General features: G+C 40.0%; 1 protein-coding gene across 6 annotated transcripts in view; it reads left to right on the top strand.

Annotated features, from left to right (window-relative positions):
- Window positions 1-7,382: 7,382 nt before the first annotated feature.
- Window positions 7,383-20,187, top strand: part of ATP2C1 (ATPase secretory pathway Ca2+ transporting 1) — a gene marked incomplete at its 3' end in the record, with an annotated part of 75,480 nt that continues 62,675 nt past the window's right edge. Inside the window, exons 1-3 of one of the 6 annotated variants that reach the window (XM_081971073.1) lie at window positions 7,454-7,524; window positions 7,682-7,723; window positions 8,113-8,299. In XM_081971073.1, the coding sequence (XP_081827199.1) occupies window positions 8,294-8,299 (6 nt within the window). In that variant the 5' untranslated portion in view covers window positions 7,454-7,524; window positions 7,682-7,723; window positions 8,113-8,293. Of the gene's footprint in view, window positions 7,525-7,571; window positions 7,724-8,112; window positions 8,300-20,187 lie in introns of those variants that run through there. The other 5 variants (XM_081971072.1, XR_014176805.1, XM_081971071.1 and 2 more) reach the window with 5 other exon arrangements.

Here is a 20,187-nt window from a genome sequence, read left to right as displayed (position 1 = left end):
TAATCGAGGCACGGATGCTGGAGAGGAAGGGAAGCCAGCTGCTTTCACACACTAGTTTATCTCAGAGGCTGATTAATCATGCGGGTCAGAAAGACAGGGAACTTTCTTTCAGTGCATTTCAGCCAATCACTCCCTTCCCCCCCCCAACGAGGCAAATTTAGCCCTCTTAAACTTGTGCAAAGGCAGCTGTGGGCAATGTTCCTTCTAAAATAGTTGCTCCAGGAAGCCTGACCTACCTCAAGTCCTCAACCCAGTCACTTTGCTGCCCTGCTGCACCTCAAGACTCCTGTTTAGCTGGAGGGGGTTTCAATCGTGATTGTACAACCGCTCTGCAGACTGCAGTCCGTGTCCGGCAAACGACACTGCGCGGCAGTTGGAAACTGATGCACGGTGTTTACTTTCCACATGCCAACTTGGGGGGCAGGCGATTGAAGTGGCGCGCACTCCTCTCCTGGGAGGAAGTCGGTGATTGTAGGGGAGGGTGGTGACGCCTTCAGCAGCCAACACAATCTTTTTCCTCGCCCTCTTAGCGCCTTCCTGCCATCCCCCTTGCCTCTTACTGCCCCCCTGCTGTCCCCCTTGCCTCTTACTCATCTCACTGCCCCCCTGGAGACGGTACCGCCCACTTTGGGAACCATTGCTCTAATTTGTTGGATATGCTTAAGCATAGATGATCTTGTTTAAACATAGCTAATCGTGTATATGTGTGTGTGTGTGAGAGAGAGAGATCCAGGTACAAATAATCAAGATTTACAACAATATTCATTACATTAACATGAATTCTGTAGTATTAAAATGATATTAAACATAACTATCATATTTGCTTCTTTCTCTTAAGCTATCTTATTTCACTAATCTTTTTCTTTTGTTTTCCTGTTCCTAACTTCCATTTTTGTTGTCTAACCATTGATAAAATAAGTCCCATGTCATGTAATATTCAGTTTGTTCTTTCTCCTTAATTGCTAGCATTAGTTTATTCCAGTGATAGGTTTCAAAAATTTTCACTACCGATTGGGTGGGTGTAGCTGGGTGGGAGGCATGTGACTGAGTGGGCTTGGCCAACTTGATGTCACTCACGCCCATGCACAGTTACATGACCCCCCCCACCAAGCCACACCCACAGGAAAAGGTAGGAAATGTTTTGGAATTTCTACCTATCTACCCTTGCACTCCCTTCACCAGTTGGTCCCATTTCCCCTCCTTTAGCGGCCCCAGCCATAGCCCCGCTTCCTCCTCCATCACCCCCTCTTTGTTTAGGCTGCTTACCTTCTGCAGTGGCTGGTCCAGACTCCGGAAGACAAGCTGACTGGAGTTTTCAGCAGTCCCCAGTCAGCCTCTGCTGCTGAGAAGCGGCTGGAAGGCAAAGAGGCCTCCCTCTTTGAGAGCTACTTTGTGGCTGCGGTGGCTGGTTGTCAGCTGCCAAAAAGTACTGCAGGTGGGCAAAAAAGCTGCTGCAGTCACCATGTTCTTCGTGCACATAAATCCTATTGATTTGCAAGTCCAGTCTGTGGCCTATTTGGAACCAAAGTGGGCCGGTGTGCATGTTTATGCAGCTTGTGTGAGTGGCAGGCTGGTGTGCATGCACAAATGCATGCACAGCTCAGCTGTATGTGCATGCTTGTGTGCCCCAGCCCACCTCTCGCTCAAGCTGAGCTGCTTGTGCATGTGTGAGCACGCTGGCCACTGCTCATGCAGCTTGGTTCCCTTCTCCCATCCCAGCCAAGCCATAAAGGTTGAGGACTACTATTTTGGATTGTGTGGATTTAAAAAAAAAAAATCTTATCCTATTTTATAATTTTGTTTTAGTCTTTCTTTTAATATTTTAAACAAACTGTAAATCACTCAAAATCTAGAAATATTTTAAATAATCAAATAAGCTAACAAATATAATTTATTAGCACCAAGAAATATAAACTATTGTGGTATCTACAATTTATTATGATCGTGACATGTTGTTTCATGAGTACAGTACTTTTAAATTATGGTCATGCACAGAATTATTGCAGAGTTTTTTGCTCGATGAATAGTCTTTTGAAGCAAGTAAAACCAAGCAAATACATGTTCAGAATTGGTAGTTATGTAATTAGTGGTAACATTGCAGCTAAAGTAAAATTAGTTCTTCTAATCTTCAAAGTGATACTATAATTTGATGGCTTTCTGTATGAAGCTGATGCTTAATTAGGGAGCTGTTACTTCTAATGATTTTTCTTCTCCAAACACTGTAAATGCAATGTACATAAAATGATATCTCATATTCTTGATAAATGTGATTTTTTAAATTGCTGCCAACAGATGAAAAATGGAAAATGGAGTTTGAAGGTAAGTAAGAAATTAGTATTGAATAATTGGACCTCAGAAAATATTCATGATGGAAAATACCTCTTCATGGAAATTACTCAAACCACTTAGAAACTAAATTTTTAATCTTTTAAAATATATTCCTAGTTCACCAATTAATCAGCTTCAGGAATTTAAACAAAATTCGGCAGGCGGATGACTTCAAGCAGAATATATACATATATACATCAGTGTATTGTCTGGGTCAATTTATACACAATACTGATAATAATAATGCTATTTAGGTATATATAGTAATAATCTTTCAACTTCTAACATTTACATATACATAGTAATTATAATAATTATATTATGTAGCAATATACTCTGTTGAAAGGGAGAGGAAGAGCCTGAAACCTCCCAGAGCGTATCCTCAGCAGGTGGATTGGGGCCACCTATCCAGTATAGCTTTTACGCTATAATGGTGGGTTGGAGGAAATAAAATACCTCCCGTGGACCAACAGGCCTGGTGAGTGGCAGCTGGCTCATAAGTATCGATGGAATGCGGAGACCTCATTGGTCAGAACAGCACACGGTGTGGTGGCAGTCACTTGAACAGCATGTGTATTGTGGTGTAAAAAGCAAAGGGAGGACAACTACATTGTATATTTGCTAGGAAAATCATATTAATGGTGTCAAAACCTAACAATGGCCTCAAGTACAGGTGCCCCTTAAATGGGGCAAAGGTGCCAAGAATCTAACCCAAAACTACGAATTGGTACCTGGAACCTGAGAAGCCTATATGAATCTGGGAAAACACCCAACACTATCCAAGATATGTTCAAATACAATATCTGAGTGAGTCTCACAAAATGCGCTGGCCTGAAAATGGAATGTGTAGAATAGGAGATTATAGTATCTACTACTCTGATGAAATAGTAAACCTCATCTAAATGAAGTAGCTATAATAGTAAACGATCTTGAAAATAAATGCATCAAATCCTTTATTCCTGTATCTGATAGAGTGATGATTCAAATAAATAGTACTCCAATAAATATAAATGTTATACGAATTTACGCTCTCACATTTGACAACGATGAGGAGGATTTAGAGAAGTTTTATAAAAATATAACCAGTGTATTGAAACCCCTAAAAGTAATGATATCACAATACTCATGGGGGACTTCAATGCAAACTCATGGATGAAAGACGCTCTTATAAAAATAAAAACAAAGAAAAATACAATGAATTGCAGAAAACAATTAGAAGAAAAATTTGACTGGCAAAAGAAAAGTGGTTTGAGAAAAGATGCAAAGAAATAGAAGAGACAGAACATATTCATGATGATTTCAACTTACACAAAAAAGTGAAAGAAGCAGCAGGTGTCTACAAAAAGAAAACCAACAACTTAGTTGACAAGAAGGAGAAAAATCATCTTGGATGAGATGAAAAACTAAAAAGATGGAAGGAATATATTGAAGAACTTTTTGAGGACACTAGGGATGATATAGATATAGGAAGGATAACAATTGGTCCAAACAACACTAGGAAGGAGGTTGAATATGCAATAAAAATAGCAAAAACAAGAAAAGCCATAGGACCTGATGATATCCCTGTAAAAATTTTAAAATTGCTGGAAGACAATGGGGAACAAATTTTTACTGCACCTTTTCAATCAAATATATGAAACAGGAAAGATACCAAATGATTGGCTACAGTCAACCTTTGTGACAGCCCCCCCCCAAAATAAAAGCAAAGAAGTGTACCGAATACAGAACAATAAGCTTAACTTGTCATGCCCTGAAAATATTCCTGAGAATAATTCATACAGGAATATACAACAAAATTTAGGAGTGTCTAAGTAACACACAATTTGGTCTCAGAAACAATCTTGGTACACAAGATGCCCTATTCAGCATTCAAGTTCTTGTACAGTGCTGTAAGGATGTCAATCATAGTGTTTACATGTGCTTCAGCAATTGAACATGTGCTTCAATTAATAGGTTGTTTACATCAGCAAACAACCTATTAATTTACCACTGATAAATTCTAAAAGGATACCGCTAAAAAGGATCATGCACCTCGGTTTTAATTTACATGAAAGATGGGACGTGATCAGTGAAGTAAAAACAAGGATAGAGAATGCTCGAGCAGCATTCTTCAAAATTAAAAAGGTCTTCTGCAGTCACAACATAAGCCTAAGACTGAAAATCAGATTTGTCAGATGTTACATCTTTTCTATCCTGCTCTACAGAGTAGAGAGTTGGTCTCTGACAGAAAACCACTTGAAGAAACTAGAAGCATTTGAAATGTGGATTTACAGATGGCTGTTACGTATAAGCTGGGTTGACAAAATAAGCCACCTGGGTAAGCAAAGGGAAATCATCAAAGCTATTAAAAAGCTAAAATTAGAATATTTTAGACATGTGATGTGATACCCCAAAAATACGGCATATGAGGTTCAGGCAGAAGGCAAATGAGGTCCAGGCAGGAGAAGAACATAGTGGCTTCAAAACCTAAGGGACTTGTTTGGACAAAACTCAGCAGCACTTTTTCATACGCTGTTGACAAAAATAGGATTGCCACCATGATCACCAACGTCCAATGACGGATATGGCACAAGCAGAAGCAGTATGCATAATAATATTTTCCCAATTTCTAATCTCTACCTCTTATTTTCTAACACTTAAATCAAATCCCATATTAAGAAGTATACTGTATCTATCCATCATCTCTTGCCCTTTTTAGTATTTTAACTCTTATTGACTTTTTGACAAATCTCCCATGCTCCTCCCTTGGGACCTTGTATCCGCTTACATCACTCGTATTTATTCTATTTCATCTGCCTCTCGTTGTTGAATCTCTAGAGCACCCATCAATAATTCTTTCATCAGTTCTGGGAGATCTTTCTCTTTTTCCTCTATATTTTGACCTCTTAAAGAGCAATCTACCGTTCCATTTCAAGAATTTTAACTCTCTTTCATATCTTTATGTTTATGTCATTTGTTGATTTATCTCCTCTATTCTTTCCTGTTCTCCTTCTCATTTCTCCTCTATTTTCTGATTTTTTTGTTCATTTTTGATTGTCATTTGCTGAGGGATTCCTAGTCTCACATCTGTATTATGCATCAGTTTCTTCATCACCCTATGGTTCCTTGTCATATCTTCCTGAATACATTGAAGCTTCAATAGTATTTCTTTTTGAAATGTTTTTCCCTGTTGCTTTATTTTAATAGGCTAAAAGTTACTCAATAATCCACCAATATTCCAATTGTCCAGAACACCAAAAAGCCAATATTAGAAGAATTTGCTCAATCCGAACTGTTCCTCAGAATCCACAATTTTTATAGTTCTCAAAATCTACCAATTTACTCCCTGTGAGTTATTCAAATTTGTAAAAAAAAAGGTTTCTTCTTTTGCCTCGTAAGATGTTCTATCAAACAATATTTATAATCCAGAATGGCCCACTAAATTTCCCGATGTATCATTAAACCACAATGTCAAATGTTCAGTTTCGAGGACAATTCCTATTGTTTATAATCCACACTACTTTGAAGAGCTTCAAAAGGCTCACCAGTTACTCCCAAACAACCAGAAAGCAAATAGATATGGAATGAAAAACAAAAAGACGGTCTCTCAAGTGTTGTTTGCCTTTCATTTTGTTTCCCTTCTTCTTATCAATTCTGGCTTCCTGTCAAGGCCTTTTTCAACCATGTAGTAGTATAGTATCCTTATTTACCAATAGGTGGCATCTCAGCTCTAAGTTCCAGCATTAAAAAGAAGCAGAAGATACAACAGCTGTTTGTCAAATGATCAAAAGGTCCATTTTTTAAATACAATTTCTTCCAGTAGTCACACATTATCAGCAAATTAAAATCATTTTTTGCAGTAGTGCAAGTTCCAGTCCGGTCTTTCTATATTTTAAAACTTCATTGTCCTCCATTAAAATTTCATTTTGGATCTATAATCTCCATGTGCTAACGCCACTTTCTCAGTCCTTTGGTGAGTCTTTCAAAAATTCTTTTACTTGGGGTTGAATTTCTAATATAGAAGTTGAAAATTGTTTCATCCAGTTCCAATGCTCTTTCCACAAACTGCTCCAGCTCATTATTATTTCTTCTTTGGTTGCCCAGCTTCGGTGCGGCCTTAATAGCTGTCTCTCTTCTTTGTTGGTCTGGAGTGTGCCTTGGATCAAGTGGCAGAGCGTGATCAGCAGGGTGTCCCTCCTTTCTTTGTCACCCCTCCAGGGTGACTTTAGCCCCTTAGGGCCTCCTAACAAAGAAGGATCGGCAGGGATTTGCAGAGGCACACTACTCATGATAAAGAGAATGTAGCTTAATGGGAAAAGTCACTGGTCTATTCTTCAACAACCGGTGGGCTCTGATTTCTATTAAGGCATGTCATTCAACTTCAAGCTCAGAAATAGGGCATAATGGATTGCAACATGAGCCAGAGAAACAAGGGCAGTTTCATTCTATTAGATTGGAATTGCTAACCCAAAACTTAAAAAAAAAGTCCTTCGTGTGGCATTACTGGCCTCTCTCAATAAAACATGCACATTTCCGCCCTTCCCCTCCACTTTATTATAAAAGTGCCCCTTTCAAAATTCGTCTGTATAAGGGCATGAACGCAGGCCCGCGTCACTTTTTCAGTCCAATTCTTTTCTCGCCTTAAGTGAGGGCAAACAGCGCAGGGCTGAGGGGATCTCCCCGCCTTATGAAGGAGCACACAGCAGTAGCCTTTGTTGCGTTTAAAGGCCAATGCGCTGCGAGCGGATGCCTCTCCGGATACCACGCCCGTCCTGACCTCAGGAACTTCCCGAGCCCTTTTACCTCGCCCCCGCCTCCTCCTTTCGCGAGGGGTATGGCGAGGGGGACGAAGGAAAAGGAGAGCTGGTCGACAACCACGGCAACAAGGAAACGCACCCCGCCGACAGGGTCTGTCGGGCGGCGCTTGGTTCTTCCCTCACGCATGCGTACCTCCGCTCCGGGTTCAGCGTCCTCCAGAGGCTCTGCGTCGCGCTCATTCTTCTAAGCCCTTCCGCTCCGTTCCCGCGGCTGGTAGCGGAAGTGAACCTAGCTCCCAGAAGAAGACCGAAAAAACCCGACTCGGGAGGGAGAAGTGGGGATGCGCTTGGATTGGCGGCGGCGCTGTTGCTGCAGTGGCGAGGAGCCCGAGCCGAGGCAGTGAAAAAGGAATCTTTCCCCAAGCACGGCGGCCGACTACTTGGAAGAGAGAGGCACAAGGTGGGTTCTCAGGCGTAGCAGTGATGGGGCAATTGAAGAATGACCTACAAGAGGCGGGGCGGGTGCCAGTGGCTCCTCCTTTCTTCTGGTGAAAGAAACTGGGAGCCTCGCGAGAGATCTCGGTGCATCCCCGCAGCTTTTCTGCTTTTCTCTTAAGAAAATTTCCCTTCTCAGCAGATTTCTTGCGTCCGCCTTCCAGGTGGGTGTCGAGGCTGAGCCAGCCCTTACCAGCGAGCAAGAGGCCGAGTAGCTGGCGGTCTCTGGGAATGGTTGGAGGAGAGCGGGTGACAGGTGTCAAGAAAGGAAAGTGATCCCCGAGGAGCCCTCAGGAGAAGGGATAAGGATCTTGGGCGATTCTCTCCGCGCTCGCGAGAAGGCTTGGGATTCAGCCGGTAGAGGTCCTCCGTGGGTGGTTCTCCGAAGAGCCTTTCTCTTTGCGGAGCTGCTGGGTTACAGAGCGTTTCCTTTTGAAACCTTTGGGGAGGGTGGAGCTTCCTGCCCTTCCTGGAGCCTTCCTGAGAAAGAATTGCCAGGATAAGCAGCAGCGTTTTTGTTTCCTATGTCTTTATCTCCCCTTTCTTTTGCTAGCGTTTCATCACTTACCCTGTTCTCACCGATGTTGCTGTGTTTGAGGTCAGTGGGAACAAAGCACCTTCCTGGAATATAGGGGTGTCTCTGCACTTTTCTGCTCAATCACAACCATTGGGCTGCTTGTTGCTGTCATTAAAGTCTTTGTAGCCATCAACCCAAGTGCGGTTCCAATGGGAAAATGAAGGTAAATATTTTGGGGATGGAGTTTATTTGGGGATTGTTGGGGAAAACAGTATAACTGCCTTAAAGAAACAAAAGCACAGCAATTACATTTTGTTTAAACTGTCTTCAGGTGTAATTCTTGACACATAAACTTGCTATACTCTATATAGTGTTGGACAAAAGTGTAGACTATTGGATCTCTGTTTTGCAATAGTTCCGCCTTAAATTCATAAAACCTAGTGCTTTGTCTGAACCATAGTCTGGTTTTATGGTTTCTTTTGTTGTGGTTTATTTAAAATAATCAAGTGTGATCAGTTTTAGATCACATCTAGTGATTGTTATTGGTTAGGAAAAGATTAAATATTTCTGTTATATATTTGTTCAAGTAAAGTTTGAATATGATTAAAATTCTATTTAAATTAATTAAAATCTTCATATATCTTGAATTCCAGTCTCAAAATTTTGAAAATAGAAATGGAGTTTTTCTTTTCTGTATCAAACCTAGCTCATTAGAAATTCTTTGCCGAATTGTCTTATTCTCAGCTTGTATATCTGTTCCTTTCTTTAGCTGGAAATTCTTGAGGAAGTCGAGATGTTAAAATAAACAGCTTTTTCAATAAAATTGAAAATAATATGGGAATAACATCTAACTGTTTGAAATTGCTGTCTTCTGACTGATCTTATGGCTGATTCTATACTAATTGGTTTTGTGCAACCAAGTTCTAGAAATGCCAGCTATCTTCATTTATCATAATTAGTCTAATATTAATAAAGAAATAACTCATTTGTATTTTAATAATATCACCAAATTAATATGAAAGTTCACATTAAAGGAAGGATTAACCTTGTCCCCTCCAGATCCACCATACTAATTAAATTGGCTGTCCCTGTATTCTAGCTACATTTCATTTAGGATATGTTGGGGGCATATTATGTAGTTTAACTCTGGCTGCAATCTGATGCATAGTTATTTGGTAGTAATGCTTATTGTAGAAGATTTTTCTATTTTTATAATTTTTTTATTGAAATAAATTATCTTGCTTCAACAAAGTTGAAACATAATTATTTAAAGAGAAAGATCAACTATAATTACAGTTATGAAATACATAGTAATTACAGAATAATGCAAAGTTTTTCAACCTGATTCTCTAGATTTTTTTTACCATATTTTTAGTCTGATCCATTCAGCATGACTAATTATTAGAAATGAGTTTTACTAGAACAGTCAGAGAAACTGACATAACAGATGTGTTGCGTGTTTATACTTAAAGCACCTGATAAAATTTACACTAAATTGCATTATATATTTTTTAAAAAAACTATGAATAGCTCTAGCTTTCATAAACAGATTTAGCTTCCCACTCAGTCTAATAATAGTGCTACAGTAGGTAGCCAACAGTAAGCATACATATACATTTTAGTAAATATGTTTCCATCTCTTACTATTCTGTAATTTTAGCAACTTTTTTGTCACTATCTAGGCCAGATCTGGGCATCCAGCCCTTCAGTTGTTCCTGTCTAGTCTGCAGGGTGTCAGTGGTGGGGGCAGGGGTGAAGCATTGGAAGGCAGGGCCGTGTGGCAGCAGTAGGGGTATATATGGTATATGGCCTCTGGGGAAAATTAATTGCCTACCTCTGATCTAGCCTCTTAAAAAAAGCAGAATAAATAAATGGAATAAGAACTTTTATTCTTGATAATTAAACAATGAATTAGCCAAAAGATTTATATGTGTGTATAAACATAAACATCTAAGTATTATTTCCTACAACAACGAAATAATTTATGTAACTACCATACAAATTAGTAAGTAACTATCACTCATAGCAATTTATGATTTTTTCCTTCTACAATTAATTTATGAAATTTAATCATCTATATAAGACCCAGTTCAGTTTCTAAATATATAATTCACACAAAAACTCTGTCTCTTCATATGAAGCATTAAATTTAATTGTAACAGTTTCCCTCGCCTATAGTACTTAAAAATATGGACAAAACAAGAAGACCCTCACAGGCAGAAATGCCATGACAACAACAACAGCAATAATAATAAACAATATGATTCCTAGTCAGTGTAAACTGCTTAATTTATTTCATAATCTGTTTTATGAAGAAACCATGAACATTTGTATATTTATTTATAAGATATTTGTTATTTTTAGTATTGATTGCATCACAAAAAGTGATATGGAATTCTATGCATATTGGTTTCTTGGTGTTTTTGTAATTTTTAAAACACATATTTGGAATGTAGATAGGTCTCTTCGCCACTGAAGGTTCATGTTTGGATACAGACTTAATATATAGCAACTAAGGCAGTTTAGACTTAATATATAGCAACTAAGGCAGTTTAGAGACATTCCTAGATAGATCAAATGATCTAGAAAGGAATATATATCATGATATATGAGCATTTGTATGTATAATTAATATTGAATAAGATTATTTGTTGTATTAGAATAATCAAATGTAATTTTATGTATGATATGATTTGTACTATCAAATTATAGAATTACAGTTTGCCAGTACAATTATAAAAAATAGGACATGCATGAGAAAAAGCAATTTTAATTTGAGAATATATTTTATATAAAGGATTTCTTTTAAGGTAATTTTGATAAGGAGTAGTTGTAGTTATTGCATACATTGTGCAGATTAGCATTTATTGATCTTCTATCCTGTATATATAGTAATGAATACATTGGCTTCTATGACAGAATAAGAGTGAAATATGCATTGCAAATTCATAATGCAAACTCTGGATTTTTGTATGTGCAATCTGATACCAAACACACACAAAAGAAAAGATGCAAAGCTGTTGTTTGATCACAATGCATATTTTGTTATCTTGATGAAATCTTAGTTTGCTGTGGATGCCTCTGAATGAAAATCTGATTGGATCTGCCGTCTGAAGGGTTAATTTATTGATTGTGTGAAGTTTAACTTTTTGTTGCATAATTTAACATCTCATGTGATTTGCTAAGCTGCTTTAATAATCGTTAAAGATATGATTGTATCATCTGATAATCTAATTCGCCTATGACATTTAATTAATGAAAGAATAGAAATTAATTTTTTAAAGCTCCACTTAATGAACTTTTCTTGTTCATTGAATCAGAATGAACAACACTTCATTTGCAGTTCTTGGAAAATGGCAATATTTTCATTTTTCTGGAATGTCGGCACATTTTCTACTGTTAGATAAGGAGGCCTTTCTTTTCTTTACAAGCATACAGGTAGTCCTCGACTTATGACTACAATTGTGCCCAAAATTTCTGTTGTTAAGTGAAGCATTTGTTCAAAGACATTTGCCTGATTTTACAACCTTTCTTGCCACAGCTGTTAAGTGAATCACTGCAGTTGTTAAGCTAGTAACATGATTGTAAAGTGAAACTGGCTTAACCATCAACTTTGCTTGTCATAAAGTTACAAAAAGCAATCACATGACTTTGGGACCCAGCAATGGTCTTTAAATATGAACCAATTGCCAAGCATGTGAGGTCATGGGGAGGCTGCAAAGGGTGAAATTAAAAAATGGTCATGTCAGTTTTTCCAGTGGTGTCATAACTTTGACCAGTCACTAAATAAACTTAGAAGATGAGGCCTGTCGGTATATGTTTGAATGCCAGCCATTTCTGCTGATACTTGTTTACAATATTTATCTGGTGGTATATGTCGATAGCGGGCACTCTGCAGCCTACATACACTCCTCCTTAAAGCACACTAATGTCACATTGCCAAATTTGTGAACAAAATGACCAGAATGTATACTTTTTGATATAAAAAACAACACAAGAAGGGTAGAAATTGATATGCTACCCACTCCTAGTAGACTCCCATTTCTATCTTCCAAAAGCCTGGGAAAAGAAGTTTGTATTTCAGTTGTTTGGTCAATATATTTTAAACAGAGTACTACTACTACTAATATTAGTTAGATAGACATAATCATAATCTTTCAACTTCTAACATTTGTGTATACATGGTAATTATAATGTCTTCTATTATATATCAGTATATAATATCAGTGTACATAATACTATTTCCCCAATTTCTGGGAAAACTTTCTTCTTTCTACCTCTTTTTTCTAACCCTTAATAAGATAACCACACTATTAAAGAAGTATTCTATATCTATCCATCATCTCTTGCCCTTTTTAGAATTTCAACTCTTATTGACTTTTTGGTAAATCTTTCATGGTTCTCCCTTGGGATCTTGTAACTCCTTATGTCACATTTATTTAATCTATGTATTTCATCTGCCACAACACCTATCTCTTGCTATTTGAGAATATCCATCCGTAGTTCTTTCATCATTTTTAAGAGAACTTTTTTTTATTCTCTTTTGTTTTTAACTCTTAGAGGATAATCTGTGTGTTCTATTTTAAAAATAATTAATATCCCTACCATATCTTTATCCACTTGTATCATTTTTGGATTTATCTCCTCATTCTTTCCTCAGCTCCTTCTGATTTCTCCTCTATTTTCTGAATTTTTTGTTCATCTTTTATTATTGTTTGCTGGAGTTTTTCTAGTCTCACATCTGTATCCTGCATCAATTCCATCATCTCCCTATAATTCCTTCATATCTTCCTGAATACATTGAAACATCAATAATATTTCTTTATATACCATATTTGTTTTCCCCCGTTGAAACATTTTGTAATAATTTAATGGGCTAATAGTTGCTCAATATTCCACCAAGATTCCAATATCCCAATTGCCCAAAAATGCCAATATTAATATAATTTACATAGTCCCGGAAACGTTCCTCAAAATCCCCTAAGTTTATAGTCCTGAAAAATTTCCAATTTGTACCCTCTAGATTTTCCAAATTTTAAAATCTTGATTAATTTTTCTTCTTTCCTTTTTAACTCGTAGAGTGTTCAACCAAATAGTTTTAGTAATACAAATTGATCTACCAAATTTCCCCAAATGTCTTTAATCCACAGAATCAAATGTTCAAGGATATTGTTAATTATAATCCACCTTGTCTTAAGAATCTTCAAAAGGCTCACTCAGTACTTGCAAGCTGCCAAAAAATCAGTAGATATGGCGCCAAAACAGAAAGGCCTTCCAGGTATTGTTTACCTTTTTCTATTTCCTTTGTTCTCATCTTTGTTTTTCTTGCGTTATCAATTAATCAATTAACCCTCACTTGTCAAGGTCATTTCCAACCTTGTATTAGTATAATATCTTCTTTCACCAGTCAATGGCGTCCCCATTCAAAGTTCCAGCATTAAACAAAGCGAAGAAAGCAGCTGACTGTCAAAAAAATTGAAGGAAAAAAAATTAAATTCCTTTTTTAAATATGATTTCTTGCAATAATCACACAAATTTATCCACAAATTAAATCTTTTTCACACTACTACAAATTTTGGTCTGGATTTTCTATATTTTAAAGTTTCAGAGTTTTCCATTAAAAGTTTGTTTCACTTTTGGGTCTATAATCTTCTCTCTGTATTAATTTGTTGCTTTCGTAGTGTTTTGGAGAGTCTTTTTATGAGGTTCAGTGGGGCCCTTTTCCCACTGACCTGGGCTTCTTTACTCCTCCAGCTGAGCAGTGCCACCAGTGCTGATTGAAAAGCATCCTCTGGGCGACAAGAAAGAGAGAGGGGTGAAGGGGTGAAGAGAGAAATGAGAAAATGATGGAGATAATGAGAAAGGAAACAGAAACAACTGAGAGAGTAAAGGGAGAGAGAGAGAAATGAGAGAAAGGTGGAGCGAAAGAATGAGAGAGGGAAACAAATGAAAGAAAGAAAAAGAAAAGAAAAAGGGAGAGGAAAAAGAGAAAAACAGACATGATAAGGAGGGAGGGTCCAAATGGCTCTTCCAGTGTTTAAGGTTGCAGACCCCTGCTTAAGGTGTAGTGTGAAAGTTGGTACCAAAATTGGACCAATTCAGGGAAGACATAAGAGTTAAATGGCTTTTAATCTTGATGGTAGTATGACTGCCTCTGAAGGCCATCTGCTGGATGATTACATCTATCTTGATATTTGCAGGGTTGAATTTCATTGTCATGTCCCCTCTCACTCACCTCCTTTTTAGATATTTTTCAAATAAGTGCCATAAAAAGTCCTGTGGTATTTGTATTCACTAATTACATACTCTAGTCATACATTGAAGAAATTGAAAAGATGAGGGTGAAGGTTTATTCTCTGAGCTTGTGGGTTGGTTTCTGAACATTTTGTTACCAGGCTAGGTAACATCTTCAATGGGGTTTAGGGGATGTCATCAGAAGAACACTGATGACATTCCCTAAACCCTGCTGAAGATGTTACCTAGCCTGGTAATAAAACATTCGGAAACAAACCCACAAGCTTGGAGAACAGACCTTGTGGTATATGGTGTAGTATAAAGGTATTAGTTCCTTCACATTTCTGTGTATTCTATGTGATGCTTCTTGGTTACTGCGTTTTCTCTACCCAAATTGTCATTGTTATTGCTATACCATTGCTGATGTTTTAGAATACCTGCCTATCAGTGGTGCGTTCTAAATTTTTTACTACCTATTTGGTGGGCATGGCTAGGTGGGGGGCATGTGATTGAGTGGGTGTGGCCAACTTGACATCACGCCCATGCCCACTCAGTCACATGCCCCCTACCTAGCCACGCCGGTGAAAATTTCTGTTTTGCCAGCTGGGAGGCTGGCAAAGAAGCCTCATTTTCCACCCTAACCCTCAGCACCAAACGGTCTGTGGCTGTCCCCTACAGACTGATGCTGCAGAAGGACAGGAAAGAAGCCGGTCTTGGGAGAGACCTCCCTTCCCCTCCAGAGAGCCTGTGCGGGAAGAGAGGAGGTGGGCTGGTTTGAACATGGGTGGGAGGTTTGTGACCGGTGTCTCCTTCACTCGTTGGGGTGGGCGCAGCAATATGCATGTTGTAGCAGTGCCCGCGCCGCCTTCCTGGGTGAAGACAGCACGTAGGTGGGCAAGTTTTTCTTCCCTCTCTCTCTCTCTCTCTCTCTCTCTCTCTGTTTGCCCACCTGCCTCCTGCTGCTTTTCTTCCCGCTCCTCCCCTGCATTGCCTGGTCACAAGGACTGAATAAATGACAGCAGGGGTTAAGCAGAGACAAGAGGATGCCCGGAGGGGCACTCACCTTTGCCCTTGGTGGCGGGGGCTGCTTTATCGCGCACCTCCTTCCCTTGCTTGGCTGCTACCACCAGTGCAAGTGAGGGAAGGAGAGGGACCGGAGAAAGAAAGGCACGTGATAAAGCAGCTCTCACCACCAAGGGCAAAAAGGAACGCCCCTTTGCACATCCTCTTGTCTCTGCTTAACCCTGGCAGTAACAGCCAAGCGAGGGAAGGAGAGGGGCTGGAGAATGAAGCAGGTGTGGTGCAACCAGAGCCGGCACTACTTTGCAACCGCCGAGGATGGAAAAGGAACTTCTTCCGTCCTCAGCTGCTGTAAAGAAGTAGCGGCTCTGGGTGCACCATGCCTGCTTCATTCTCTTTGAGAGCTGCTTTGCACCTTGTTTGCAAACCTGCCTCTTGGAATTCACCGTCCTCCGTCTTCCCGCCGCGTGGAGCTCCAGGCAGCTGGCGAAAGGTGAGCGAGGATCCCCCGCAGCATTTTTTCCTGCCAGTGGAAAAAGTATTGAGAACTCACTCCTGCTGCCCTGCCCGCTGCTTGGAGCTCCAAGGGGGAGGAACAGCTGCAATGGCAGCGGCTTCAGGAGACACTGACCGGTGGGGAGGAGGGGTTAGGCTAGTGTGAATGCTTACCTGTGTGTAGGCAGGAAGAGACAGTTCTGTGGATACACGTGGCGAAGGAGAAGCAGGGTGAGTGTTGGCCAGCCATCACTATCAATTCGGCGACCCAGGCCCAATTACCACTACCGGTTTGTCCGAACCGGGAGCAACCCATCTCTGTTGCCTATCCTAATTGGATATATTAGAACACATAGGCACATAGAAATCTTAGTTGGTGGGAAGAATAATGATTATGTTCCCCAGCAACAAGATGGTGGTAACATTAGAAATGATAAGAATGGAATTTTTACCCCTTTTATGTACTTGGAAGTAGTTTAATTAAAATAAAATTATCAAATCTTCTGGAAGTTTAACACTTATGTGATAACTTATTTGGTTAAAGGATAACTCAGCAATCATGTTACTAGAAAAGGTGCTGAACACCAAATTAGTAATATCATTTTATCAAACTTTTGTTTGGGAGTAACAAGAATTAGAAAGCGTTTGTGATTGAAAGCAATATGTCTGATGAATTGTAAGTATACTGAAGCTGTTGTCTATAGGAATGTAAACAGAATTAGGTTGAACAGGAAATTCGCATGAAAACAGTTTTATATTAGTATGTATGAATTTATGTCTATGCAGCCTTCTTGGCAACATTACAGAAATAGTTTGCTGCAGGTTTTTTTTGGTTTATTTTGAAGTTCCTTCTCTAAGGTATGACTTGGGTCATGCCTAAGATCTCTTTCTGTATCCTCTGTGATTCTTTTAGGGAACCTATGTTGATGAAGAGCTACTATAGGAACTAAATGTAAGATTCAGAAAAGCTATGAGATGAAAGTTAAAACGATGAGCATTTGTCTAAGTTAGAAGTGTCAAGCTGTCCGGCCTGCAATGTTATCGGATCTAGCTTGTGCGGCCATCCTGGAAACTCTAAGGGGCTGCGTCGCTTCATCTGGGCGGGGGCAGGTGCATACAGGAAGCAGCAAGTGCAAGTGTTCACAGGCCTGGCCCATGCCATCCCAGCAGGTGTGCATGTGCACAGGAAGCAGCGAGCTTGCTCCTGTCTGCTCAGATGGCATGGGCCGGGCTGTGTGCACAGGAGATGTTGGACCAGTGTCGGCTTGGCCCAGCCCCCCAATCCCGGTGTGGATGCCACCAGATTGCAAATAAGCGCTGCACTTGCACCAGCATCTCTGCCCTTTTATATATGTGTATGTGTGCATGCATGGGGGTGGGAGATGTGGCAGCAGGGGCGCCGCAGTTGGCCCTCCAAGAAACAGGCATGGCAGTGGTAGCAGCAGGCAGAGTCAGGGGGAGCCATGTGATGCAGACTACGTGGCTAGAATGGGCTGGACTGTGTGCCTCTCCCCTGCGCCTCTGCCTCTGGCTATTGCTGTTTCCTAGCCAACCATCCACTGTACTTTGGGGAAACCCGGATGAGTGCCACATGTTGGATCTGTTAGTGGGCGGAGAAGCGTCGCAGCCTCCCCCCACTTTATGTTGGGCCCACTGGTGAAGCGCCACTCTGGTGCACCTGATGCACCTCAGCAAAGGCGTGGACCATTGTAGCAACTTGCTCTCCAACTGCAAGTCAAAACAGACAGTGAGATGGAGTAAGTGCGTCCAGCGACCCACATCTTGTTCCTCTCCCTGCCTCCCCCTGCTGCTTAGGTGGGCAGCCCAGTGGTGGCAGTAGGCTCCAGAGCAGCAGCGTGGACCAGCTGAGGGGTTGTCAGGCTGTGGTCTATAGCTGAAAATCATCCCTGCACACAAAGGGCGGCGAGTGTGTGGTGGCCGACGGTTTCCTGCTGTGGCTGCTTTGCCTCATCTATTCTACGGGATGAGCCTCCTGCTACTCTTCCACTCACCAGAGACCTCTGGATTCTCTCCCCAACCCTGCCTATCCCCCACAGGCACTACCTACGTGAAGCTGGCCATCGCCAGACAATGCCCAGTCAGCCATGACCACCCCGACCATGCCCCTCTTCCCCTGGCCCTTGGAGGACAATCACAATGCTGATCTGGCCCTCAATGAAATCTAGTTTAACACGACTGGTCTTAGTGACACGAGAGTCAGATCCATTGCAATAGCATTAATTAGCTGACATGTATCCATTACATGTCAGCTTGACTATTCTTTGGAAAGAGAGATACTGAAGCTGAAACAAAATACTTGCTTGCCCAAATTCATGTTCATTACATCAATGATACTATTTAACCATCCCCTTCCCCTGCTTGAACAGAGGGTTGGACTAGAAGATCTCCAAGATCCCTTCTATTCTAATTCTCCTTTTGCCTTCAATCTTTCCCAACATCAGGGTCTTTTCCAGTGAGCCTTCTCATTAAGTGGCCAAAATATTTTGTTTCAGCTTTAGTATCTGTCCTTCCAAAGAATAGTCACGTTGATTTCCTTTAGGATTGACTGATTATGCTTTTGATTTTGACAAACTTGTGTTTCTCACTAGATTGTTTTGACTATGAGATGAGGTTCACCAGATGAACAAATTTCAAATCCAGATCATTGTCATTGTTTGTACCTGGCTGTCTCACTGCAACTTCTTCATCTGTTTTATTTAATCTCCAGTTCTCTGCTGGCTTCTGTATTGGCAGATTGTTGTCATGTGGCATTGGTCTCATGGCTGAAGGCAGGTTGGGGTATTTAACTTATTTTTTATTTTTAGCAGAGAAATCAGTGACATTAGTCAGTCAGAAGTAATAGTCATATGATCATTCTGTTCTTACCATCTTGTCAGGAGAGCAAAATGGCATTGACTTCCGAGTTCGTCTGAGCCAAGCTCTAAGATCAATAGCACATCTTGCTATTGATCGAGCCTTGTCTAGAACAATCTTACAACCAAAGTACAGTTGTACTTTCTTAACAAGTCTAAGTCTTTGAGGCTTACGTATGTACAGCACTCACTACAAATGTAGCAGAATATATCATGGCTGTTTTGGCTTTGGTGAGATATTCATGCTGTCATTACTTAATCATCCTATAATAAGTCTATAACCGACTCGTTATGTAAATTGTAAATAGACAGTGTTTGCCTTGAAACAATCACATCAAAATGCATGGGAACTGACACCAAGAAAATGAGTAGCCTTTGTCCATGCAAACTGTTTTAATAGTGTTTCCAGGCAGCATCCATCCAGCTTAAGCATGTTTGAGCATGTCCATGTTATGAAGTATGCTGTGAGTGCATGCCTGGACATGCATGAGCTACACAAAGCATCTTATAACACAAGTGAAAATTTGTAAAAAAAAAAAAAAAAGTATATACATACATACATACATACAGGTACACACCCCCCCAAACACCATTACATCCAGCTGTCTCAGTACAGCTTTTATAATTAACACTGCTCTCCTGGCTGGGGAGAGGGCTTAAAAAGGCAGGCCAACAGCTTCTATCTCACATTCTTTGTGTGTGTGTGTGTGTGTTGGTAAGAGAAAGTGTATTTTTGTGTGGAAATAAAGCAACTAGAACAAGAAAAGAGCTGATGTGGTTCTCATCTTCAAAAAAGGGGAAAAAAAGATCCAGGAAACTATTAGCCTGATGTCAATACCAGGAAAGATTCTGGAAAAGATAATCAAGCAACGAATTAGATAACACCTAGAAGTAAACAAAGTAATAGCCAAAAGCCAACATGGGTTTGTCAAAAACAGATCATGCCAGACTAATCTTATTGCATTCTTCGACAAAGTGACAAAATTAGTGGACCAGTGGAATGCCATCGATATAGTTTACTTGGACTTCAGCAAGGCATTTGATAAAGTAGACCATAACCTACTACTAGACAAAGTAGAAAAATGTGGGTTAGACAGAATCACCACCAGATGGATTCGTAACTGGCTGACTAACCACACTCAACGTGTAGTCCTCAATGGAACTGCATCTACATGGAGGGAGGTATGCAGTGGAGTACCCCAAGGCTCTATTTTAGGCCCATTACTCTTCAACATCTTCATCAATGATTTGGATGAGGGGATAAATGGGGAACTCATCAAATTTGCAGATAACACCAAGATGGCAGGAATAGCCAACACTCCAGAAGATAGGCTTAAGATACAGAAGGATCTTGACAAACTTGAACATTGGGCACTATCTAACAAAATGAAATTCAATGGTGAAAAAAGTAAGGTTCTATATTTAGGCAAGAAAAACAAAATGCACATGTACAGTATAGATGATACCTTGCTCAATAGTAGTAACTGTG

This window comes from Natrix helvetica (genome assembly GCF_964273705.1).
Source record: "Natrix helvetica genome assembly, chromosome: Z".
Classification (NCBI taxonomy): Eukaryota; Metazoa; Chordata; class Lepidosauria; order Squamata; family Natricidae; genus Natrix; species Natrix helvetica.
Note: the sequence above shows the minus strand (reverse complement) of the source record. Positions and strands in the feature narration are given on the sequence as shown.